Genomic DNA, 11,328 nt, shown 5'->3' on the forward strand with positions numbered 1-11,328 from the left:
AATGTGAGAGGTCGTTACCAGAGATGACATTCTGTGTGATGAGAAGCTCAACCTTAAGCGTCAGGAAGTAGTAGGCTCAAGGTAGAGTGTCTCCTTGTCGAAGTGCGAAAGTTCGACTTTCCTTGAATCTTGGCATAGAGATTGCAACTTGTCGATAGCCCATTTATCCAATACCAGCATGTTTCTTGAGCAACTTCGAAGAGCGCGCTTGGGAAAAGAATGTGTCGTTGAATGTCTTTCGATGTCACTTCTTTTTACGCCAATGTCTCAAACAGCGCTGCAATGCAAGCCGTGTTCGAGCTACTCGTAGAACACCAAGACATTCTAAACCTGTACGGGTTTTCCATAAGGCAAATCATGACGCTCCTGGATGAATGTCTAAAGTGCTCCATATTTTGCTGGTTGGGACACTACTACAGACAGGTCAGGGGTTTGGCCATGGGGCAAAGACTAGCTCCCACACTAGCCATTGCAGTCATGTCAAAAATAGAACAACCCATCCTCGAACGAAAACCTTGCCTGTACTGTCGTTACATTGATGACTGTTGCATTATATGTCCCACTCAAGACGAGATGGACACTTGTTTCGAGCTTCTAAACCAGCAATCCCCTCACATACGGTTTACAAGGGAGAAACCCAAAGAAAATTGGCTGTCCTTGCTTAATGTGGACATACAGTGGTCCAACGGTGAGTGGAAGACACGATGGTTTCGAAAACCTAGTAGTGAAAACATATTAGTTCACTGTCTTTCAGCTCACTCTTGGAAAACAAAGAAATCAGTCATTCGGAACATGTTTAGGACAGCCGTAAGGGTGACATCTGATGTCCAGGAGCGGATCGATGCGGTTAACCTAGCGCAGCGGATCGCAACCTCTAATGGTTGCATTGCTGATGTACCTCGTAGGCGCAGCGAGATTATGCTAAGGTGGATGACTCCAAAAAGATCAATTTCTGCTTACCTTTCATAACCGACGATCTGAGTAAGGCGATAAGGGCCAGTCTGGTTAGGTGTGGTTCGATGACCAAGCGAGAGTTGTGGAAATACCTCTCACAAATCTCAAGAAGCAGTTAGTGCGAAACAGAATGTACGATCGCATTTGCCTGACTCAAAACTGTGTAATATGTCCATTTGGTAAGGCAGGCGACTGCAGGGTCTCTGGTGTAGTTTATTTGATTTCGTGCAAAACATGCGGCGAAGAATATATTGGCGAAACAGGGCGATCTCTTTGTCTTCGTATTAAAGAACATCTAAAGGATAAAGGATAAAGTTTCTGGCGTTAATCAATCCGCTTGGGATGCGCCCCCACGTTCACTTCAATTCAGAATCGTTTGAGGTTTACGAACGTGTATCTGGCCTATACAATGATTTGCGGTGGCTAGCCGATGTGTCAAGTCAGTGCTTTTATCCTCCCAGACAAGTCTGGTACCAATTTATCGACCCCGGAGGGATGAAAGGCTTGGTGAGCACTAGGGCGGATTCGAACCTCCGATCGATTGTGCAGTAAGCGGAACCTCTAACCGCTACACCACACCCGCCCCAAAGAACATCTAGATGGGGTGAAACATTCAAACACAGCAACCTATCTCGGAACCCATCGCAGAAAATGTCATGAACTGCTCCTTCCTGCATGGCTGCCACGATCCTATCGTACGAACCCGAAATTGTAGCTCGCAAAACTTTGGAGGCGTTTTGGATAAACGCTGAAAGTCCAAAAATGAATAGAAAGGAAGAATGCATAGCCGTGACGAACGAGCTGGCTCTGTGTCAAGACCTTTGCGGGTTTTAATCTACGGGGTCATATGCGGGTCACATCCTAATTGCTATTAGCGGAGCGATTTTATCACGCGGAGGTCCGCTAATATCACGGCAACGCGGCTACCTAGGTAAGCACAACGTTTTGGACTCTTTTGCTTTCGATTTTGGATGTAGCATCTTAGGGAACCATGACTTGTTCTGGAGGAGGCATTTGAGAGGATATATCACAAATGATCTGACTTTCCAGGCTCTGACGAAGGCGACGACGCCGAAACGTTAGCCGTAATAGAGTTTGTTAACAATCTTGTCTCCTTGTCCTTGGTGCAGTATCCAAGTGGATACTAAAAGACGTCTATGAAGAGGAGTTTCAGCATTGGGATGGTCTAGTTCCGGAGTTGTTCGTCTGTTGAGCGTGTGAACCTTCTCAATGTTGAGCTTCTTGAGAACGATGTCTGGGGCTTCTGGAAGTAGGTGATGCCTTGAAGATCAACCTCAGACGTAACACACGCTATGTCCATATTTAATCTTCCGTCAGTCGTCATGACCGCGGAGTTGAATCGCAAGATTCTGTGGACATACTGATGGCTTGACGGTCTCTTGATCATCTGAAGGTGTTGAAGGTATTCTGCAGGTGCAGACTCTCCAGTTGCATCGGCGTGGGACCGGAGATATTGGTGACGTCGGTTTTGTGGGCAACTGGATTAAGGCTTGATGTCCATTGATGTAAATCTTCAGGTCTTTCCGCACTTTTCCGGAAGGCCAATGATGATCGTGATCTGGTGCGAGGTTCACGGTTGATGAGTGCTTGAAGAGACATTCTGACACAGTCCTTAACTCCTTAATCCTTGACATGAGAACGAGTCTTGACACAGGGAGCATAGCAGATTTTCGGGAATTGTTTTTTTCAAACTCGCTGGCAAATTGGACAAGATGATAGTGGGTTAGGGGAGCTGGAGGTAGCACTTTTTGTATTCTTCTTCCTCGCGGCATGAATTCCTCTTGACGGTGTTACTTCGAATATCTTGGAGTATTCCCCGATTGACTTCCATGCGTTGCACTCTTCTTACCAAATTGTCGACGGTGATCTTCTTGTTCCTTCGTGATTGAACAGTGATAACGGAAAAGGATTAGTTGAACCACACTCCACATTGACAGCCTTATTTAGTTTCTGGTTCCAACGTAACCGGATCTGCTGCGTTGATTATTAGAAGGATTGTCATTAAAGGCATCACCCCACGAATCTCGGGTGGTGCGGTTTTCAGTTGGGTTATGCCTATACTGAGGGTGATTCCGTCCATTTTTTCTTATTGCTCGGAAAAACGGCCCGAAAGACGCGGTGCGTGCGCAAGGCTGGCGCGCTCCAATCGAACTCGTTGTAGAAATTAGCGCTCCGGAACGCTCGAAGGCGCATCTTTCGTTTTCTGCGGCCATTAGGAAGAAATGGACGTAATCACTCTCCTCTCCAAAGTAGACCCCGTATAGACATAACCCCCTGAAACCCGCACCAGCCCAGATTCGTGGTGATTCATGGTGATGGTGATACCTTTAATTACTATCACAATGTACGTCATATCCAACGACTAAGTTAGGAGGTAAGACGGTTTTGTCGGAACGGAAGACCTCGCCAGATGAAGCCCATGGAAGTTCCGAATGTGTTTGTAAGGAATTGGTGTTTATAATTCGTATGGTGCACGATCTGAGGTAACTTAGAGCGTTTGTATTGTGTTGGCGAATGTCTTCTTTTTCAAAATGCAATCTAAAGTAGAACGTATTAAAATAATGTTGAAATTGCAAAATTTGATAGAAAACTTTTAGCGTTAAAAGGCATTTTCAGTTTTATTGATTTTTGTTTTTGTTTCTAATCATTAGATTGTTTGGGGTTTAATCGAGAGGAAAATCGAGACGGTGATTACATGAGTTTTGTACTTTGTATGAATGGCATCGAATGAGAAATGAATACATTCGAGAAGAACAAAAAAGCATGCAAAGATATGAAAGAATGGTAGAAAAAAATTTGGAGAAGGCGAGTGTGAGACACCGAAAATCCAATTGAACGATAGGAAGAGTTCGTTGCAAACGACGTGAAGAACAACAGTGGAGAGCAATTGATTGATTTGTTGCAGTTTTTCGCTTTAGGGTTTCGTTCTCTCAAACTGTGACAACTCGTTGACCGGTGTGTAACCTTTGAGGTCAGGACACCCCGAATAATTTTAATTTTCAGGTAAGAATAGTTCTGAAGCGGAAAGACCAACGGTAATCGGACTTTCAAGCTCCACTCGCTCAGCATCTTCACCAGAACCTCATCCCCAGAGGCTTGCTCGTATCGAGTAAATGCAAAAAAAAACAAATAAAGGGAAAAATTCAAACTTTTGTCCACTGGACACCTTATTTCAATGATCTGAAAGAAGAAAAATTAATACAGCTAAGAAATAAAAACATGAGAATCTTAGAGAGCTGGGAAATGTTTGCTCTGAATTGACGTATAATGGTTTGCCATTATTCTTTATTTCTGTGTACACTTTTAAGAAGAAAAGATGCTCACGACGTAATTTTCAACCAAATAGATGGAGGAGCAGCATATGAGAATGAATGAGTAACATCATAAGAAATGATTCCACAAAGTGCGTTGTACAGGGTAAATGTTGAACATTTGGAAAGAATGGGAATCATTTAGTCACTATGCACTTCAACTTTTTTAGAAATCGCATTCAATGATATCACAGTTGCAAAAAAAAAACTGAGATTTTGCATTGTGAGAAGAGATCTTCGGAACAAGAGGAACGTTAGACGATCTACTAAACTATTACTAGAATTTTACGTCGATGTGCTGATTTGAAATACATCACCACAGATGGCCCTTATAGTCTCTACAAGAAGAGCTTGACGTACAAGGCACATTGAAATCCATTGCATGAGAAGAGTAAGGGACAATTCCGCAGCGGATATTCAGGCAATTTTCCCGATCAGAGGGTTGGTGACGTCGTCGTCTCCCTCCATTTTTAGGCTCAACTGTGAATGAAGCCTCGTTTCTCGTTGCTCGTTCATTACTGGAGAGGAGATGATAATGCTGCGACGTCTTCCGTTCGATTCGGTGATCATTGACTGACTGCTGTCCGCAATGCGAGTGAACTGGAAAACTGATTGAGTGGTCACTTTGCCGTTGATGATTGGGAGAGGAGACTCACCGATCCAGAGCGAAGCTCTTTCGTTGGATGTGGAGAAACAATTCGTCGTTCTGCCAATCTCGCATACACTGGACGATACAAGACTATCTATAAACATGTATTTCATTTGTATAATCTCTGTATGATTTCTTACCAAATACGGTAGATGCTTGATTTACTCCACTATCTCCATAAACACCTACTTCGTTTATATGTATCCAAAATTTTACTACTGTTGTTGGCTTGCAAACTGGCGGAATGACGGAACAAGACTTCTGTTGTAAGGTCCACTTTATTATTATTATTATTATTATTATTATTATTATTATTATTATTATTATTATTATTATTATTATTATTATTATTATTATTATATTATATATTATTATATATTATTATTATTATTATATTATTATTATATATTATTATATTATATTATATTATTATATATTGTTATATTATTATTATTATTATTATTATTATTATTATTATTATTATTATTATTATTATTATTATTATTATTATTATATTATTATTATTATATTATTATATATATTATTAATTATTATTATTATTATTATTATTATTATTATTATTATTATTATTATTATTATTATTATTATTATTATTATTATTATTATTATTATTATTATTATTATTATTATTATTATTATTATTATTATTATTATTATTATTATTATTATTATTATTATTATTATTATTATTATTATTATTATTATTATTATTATTATTATTATTATTATTATTATTATTATTATTATTATTATTATTATTATTATTATTATTATTATTATTATTATTATTATTATTATTATTATTATTATTATTATTATTATTATTATTATTATTATTATTATTATTATTATTATTATTATTATTATTATTATTATTATTATTATTATTATTATTATTATATCGTAAACATACTATGCGTTATTGCTTTCGTTTCATTTCCTATTTATCGTTCATATTGCTCTGTTATTTCGTTCCATTATTACACAATATTACCTCAAAACGTAGCGAATAGCATCCGGAGGACATCGGGGACCACCTGTGTGTCGGAATCACTTTTTGTTAACATAGTCTTGGAACTTTCTAAGATTATGAAAGTAAATTCAATTTAGCTCAATTGGTATTTAATATTTTGAGTTATAATTAAATTTGTTAGTAAACCTCTTCGAAAGAACAAGGTATGTATTAAACATAAACACACCTCTTCCTCTCTACATTCTTCGTTAATCTCGCCATCATACACTTGTCCAAGTCTGAACTCCGGAGATACGTATTTTCCCCCTTCCACGTGGTTCGCACAGAAATCTAGGTAGTGGAAATTCAGAATAATATCTACTTTTTTGTTCTACTACTACTCAAACTCAGATCGCATACCGTATTCAATCGGCGGTTGTGGTGCGTTGGGTATCCGATAGGGTACGGTAGCGACTGTCAGTGGGAACTCCAAATGAAGACTTTCGTTTCCTTTTTCATCAACAAGACATATCTATGTAGAAACATTTTTGAGGAGTCAAACATTGTAAAATGAAGACAGTACGATCTACCCGGAGGATGTAGTATATTTGCAGAAGACGACAAATTCCTATGAGCGTAGGCGGTACCACCGGTAAACGTATAGGTTGCTCCAAAGTTGAGTCGTATTTCCCTTGTGAATTAGGAGTGATGGAAGGCGATCTAAATAAGTATAGGTACAAGAATTACAATAAAAAATTGCGTCAGTGAATTTTTTCGAAGACCTACTTGTGGTCAAAAACCACGCATGTGACCGCCTTGCTCTCTCCTAGAACGCCTTTGTCGATAAAGAACTCGACGTGTTGGATCAATTTGATTGAGATCAGTTGTTGGGTGGATTGTCGATTCTCTACCTTAAGAACACAGAATTAAATTTCAGAAAATCTACTAGAAATTGCAAAGATGTTTTTTATCTAAGAAAAGTCTCAAAAAAATAGACTGCACCTTTATGACTGAGAACTAGAGATTTAAGAATTAAAATTAATAATAATAATTGTTATTATTTATAATTAAAATAATAATAATAATTTTTTATCAATAATAATTAATAAAATTGTAAAACTCATCTTCTAAACAAAAGAAAACTATTCCAGCTTTCTGAATTTCTTTCAAATGACATATTCAAAGTGTTGCTGTATTACGAGACATTTTTTATCCTCATTGCAAAATAGAAATAAAAAATAGAAGTCCCTTGAAACATAGAAGCCAATTCTGAATTCTAACATTCTATGTTGACCGAATTCTCATCATATCTTCCCCACAATTTTCTTAACAATGAAAAGTAATCACTTAGCGATAAGTAATCAAAATCACTTATCGCTCATCGTCTTCCCAAGAATGTACGCAGGAGTGTGAGGAAGAAACATGGAGTACCGAAGAAGACTATGGAGAAGAAGTAGCATTGAGGAGTATAGGGGAGTAGGGGGTGTTTCCGGACCTGTGTCGGCGGACAGTTCCGAGACGACATGAGCGAGTTCACTCCCGCTCCCTCTCAGAGTTCTTGGAACATGTATTTCAAATCGTCCATCGAAAGAATTTTCTCAGCATTTCTTTGGAAAAGAATTCCACAGAACTGTATTTATGCCCTTTTTACAGGCTACGATGTTTTGCTGAAATTTCTTATTTTCCTGAAGTTTCGAGAACTTTGTCTTTATCGAAGGCCTGGAAATGGTATCAACGGTTTCAATGGTTTTTTGGAAATTTTCAAACCCTTCATTTCCTACTGCATTTGGGACAATCTTATAGCCGACATGCAGCATCTTAACACTATCCGGACATCATTACTTAAGGATACTGGACAGTGCGTAGATATCATTCGCCTTGATGACAATCTGTGTGAACGCGGTGGCTCACCAGCCCTTCTAGCGGGAGGTGAGACTGGTCAATTTGATTTTCCTTTTGGAGTTATTCGTGGCGTTAAGAGGAATCGAGACTTTGCAAGGAAAGCGGAAGAGTTTGATGGGATGTGCATAGTACCAAAGATCTCGAACCATTTTCAAGCCTTCGATAAAGACGAAGCTGTCGAAAGGGCAGGTCAGTAATAAAGTTTCGCAAAACCTCGTTGGTATTAAAAAAAGCATGAATTCTTTCGAAAAGGTACTTTCTTTTCAATAGTAAAGAAAGAATAGAGAAAACTGAATGTTATATTCGTCGGGATTCACATATTATCCAGACGATTAACTCGTATTCAAATGTAATAATGTTGATCCACAGCTGCCTATATTTTGAATTTACCTATACCAGCTGCCTTAATCTTCTACGCTATTTATATTTATATGAAGTTAGTTTCTACTGAATTATGTTAAATGTATAGTGACAACTACGCTACCTGTGCTCTGACTCGAATGTTCTCCCCGCATACATAAGCAGTACGATCAAGCACCACTCTTAATGCTAGAGCACCTCGCCTGCAGCACCAACAGCAGGTCGTCTTGCGGTCCTGTCCGGAAAGAGGACTCTGAATCCAACGTGTTATTTAGGATTCTCAACTCATCTTTAGCGAAGAAATATATATTTGTTATTGCCCAACGTCAAAATACTTTTCGTTTTATTTTCTCTGGTCCTTATTTCCTCAACGGCAAACAACAGCAACAAGTAGAATTATGACTAGGATATGTAAGGAAATAAAACCTATTTAGTTTCATAAAGGTGGGAAGATTGAAACAAACCAGGTACTTCTCTTCCATGCAATCAATGTGTGGACCAATAACAGTAAAGTATTTGATGCCTTGAGGAGATGACGCATAAGGAATGTCAATAATTACCTGCAAATATGATACATTACTGGACTAGTGTATTAAAATTGTTAACATTGTCGATAATAATTACAGTAGTTGAAACTATCAATTGTTAGTTGAGTCAAGACGAATTTTCAATTTTTTTTTTCAAAAAATAACCGATCTTTTTGCTTCTTTGTTAGTTTTTTCTCGTAGAGAAAATAAATAAATAAGTCGACTATTATTTATTATTTATTATATTATTCATTTCATTATTATTTCCTTTTATTCATTTCCGCTTCTTTTACAATCCACGTTACTAACTTGTAGAACGGGTTCTCTCCCTAACTCATAAGCGAATTCTAGAAAATAAATCTAAATTTTGCATTTGAAACCTTCGCATCTTTTTCCAGGATAACATAACATGACTTAATTTCAATAAAAGGATTGTACTTCCTCAAAACAGTCGCCTGCGCGTTTACTCACATCCGTCCATCAATGTTTTGAGTATAATTCTAGATGATTTAACATTCCAAATAGGACCTCGTATGTTTCTCCTCATTTCCTTCTCCTCTCATTTCGGCCCATTTTGTCCGTGCAGAATCGAAGCTAGTGGGGATGGGATTGAACCACAGTAAAGCAGAAATTGCGTGATGCAAGGATGGATGCCTCCAAAATATCAGCAATTCAAAAACAATGAAAACAGAAATTAAAATAAACGTCGACTTCTTTGTTTTGCTATCGCAATTCATTTCTTCCGCGACGTCCATGAAACCTGACAGTGATGGTTACAACGGTTTTTTTTAAACTAATTTCAAAGTAGTTATCCCATTTAAATTCAGAAGAAGACGATTCAAGAAAGGACGGTCCACTACTAGATCATTTATTAGTTATCGAACAAAGCGAAAGATATTCTGAATTGCATAAAGTGTGACAGATATTGAAGATGTTGTTCACAGTGATATTGTCGTAAATTGGATGAAAACTTATCACTAAAAATCTCAAAACTTCCCTTATGTGGGTATCATTAAAAACAATTAACTTAATTATTTCCTAGAAGGAATGGATGAGAGGAAAAATGAGTTAACAGTGAAATATTAAATGGCGCGAAGGGCGCGTCTTACCGTCTCACTAAGCAACGCGGGAATGAGATAAAGTATCGAAGTTGAATGAAAAAAGAATTAATCAAATGGAGTGAGAACACCACACTTATAGTGAATTATAATAATAAAATCTCTTTGAAAATTTCAGTTATCGGTTAGTGAGACGGCTTGACTTGTGCATGCCGTCGTTAACAACAAGTTTTTCTTTAGCATTGTTGGACCGATGTTGAGAAATTTAGAGGCTTTTTTGTGGCTATATTTTGAGCGGGCAAAAATTCGCTAAGAGATGCGCTTAAATTTTTCTACATACATACGATGGTCCCCAAACCAAGTGAACATTGTGAAGATGTGTTCAACCAAGTGAAAGCGACGCGTCAGCCGCCTTCCCGTTCAACGCTCCACACGCTACACCTCCTCCTTTTGCCTTGTATCAGTGGAATGTCTGTTGTGCACCCTGTCAAACTTATTCGAAATCGAATAATTATTTCACTCATTTGAATAGAATAGATGACGTTACATGAATGCCGCTATACTTGGCGTTATCACTAAGCCATACGTATCGAACTATATTCCAGTTCTACTTACCAATATTAGCCAAAAATTAAAAAAAGTTGGGGTAATTTCATCGATCAAAGACTAATTCATGCACTTTGAACTGCTTTTAAAAGAGGCACATATGATGAGGGCAAACTACCAATGCACAGTGCTAAGTACTTCAGCGAAAATTTGGTGCAAAGTGCATTCTTACTTACTTAGATACTTACATGGCCTGTCTTCAATGGACGTGCAGACCCTAGCATCTTTTCCACTCTTTTCATTTCCTCGCCAATGTCATCCAAGACGTTCTCAAGTTTCGTGAGTGACGCTAACGACGTTCTTGAGCCGTATCCAGGTGAGCAATCAGTAGATGCAAGCGTGCGGCGAAACATCACCTTATCTCGTAGACGGCATATCGTCGATTCTTCTCATAATGTGACAGGCCCACCTATGCTTTGCTTTCGATGTATGTTTAGCTGGGTCGCTAAGACTTGACATTTTTTTACTCGCAGCTTCGAAGACCAGCTTGATGTTGTGTGCGCCACTTAAACTTACAAAGATAACTCTCAACGGCTCTACGGGTAGTGAGTAGCTTCTCAGTCTCCGCTGCGCGACAGTGTGCTGGAATAACTACCGAGTCGAACAGTTGGGCACGTAAATCTTGGTCCGCCAGGTGGTCCGTGACGTGCTTCCTTGACAGGTGCGAATGCTGCCCACTCTGCTCTCGCCTTCTATTCAGTTCTCCCTTCAAGTCTGTTTCCGTATTCATAGAACGTCTAATGTGGACGTATGACAAAGTTTTACGATTTGTGAACCTTCCAGTTGTACTCCTCCGTCCTCGCAGTAGACCCATTTGTGAGCTGTTTCTGTTTATTCGCAGTTCTATTCTGTACCCTGAGTGGCTCAGTTCCTCAAGGATCGTTTCTATTTCATCGATACTTCTCAAAAACACAAAGATGATGTCTGCAAAACGAAGGTTCAAAAATCTCCAGGCAACACGTTTGCC

At 38.5% G+C, this 11,328-nt stretch overlaps 2 protein-coding genes across 2 annotated transcripts; both read right to left on the minus strand.

Moving 5' to 3' along the window:
* Positions 1-2,288: 2,288 nt before the first annotated feature.
* RB195_017978 (uncharacterized protein) lies at positions 2,289-2,747 on the minus strand (the record flags this gene model as incomplete). Its single annotated transcript, XM_064185196.1, has 1 exon — positions 2,289-2,747. The coding sequence occupies one exon, from the start codon at positions 2,745-2,747 to the stop codon at positions 2,289-2,291; it is 459 nt and encodes a 152-aa protein (XP_064041077.1).
* A 1,956-nt stretch (positions 2,748-4,703) lies between these two features.
* RB195_017979 (uncharacterized protein) lies at positions 4,704-10,714 on the minus strand (the record flags this gene model as incomplete). The annotated part of the gene is made up of 9 exons (XM_064185197.1): positions 4,704-4,886; positions 4,943-5,029; positions 6,156-6,259; positions 6,329-6,440; positions 6,499-6,628; positions 6,695-6,819; positions 8,295-8,423; positions 8,635-8,730; positions 10,550-10,714. 9 exons carry the CDS (start codon positions 10,712-10,714, stop codon positions 4,704-4,706), a joined length of 1,131 nt encoding a protein of 376 aa, XP_064041078.1.
* Positions 10,715-11,328: the final 614 nt, after the last annotated feature.

The sequence above is a fragment of the Necator americanus genome, chromosome II, assembly GCF_031761385.1.
Source record: "Necator americanus strain Aroian chromosome II, whole genome shotgun sequence".
Taxonomy (NCBI): domain Eukaryota; kingdom Metazoa; phylum Nematoda; class Chromadorea; order Rhabditida; family Ancylostomatidae; genus Necator; species Necator americanus.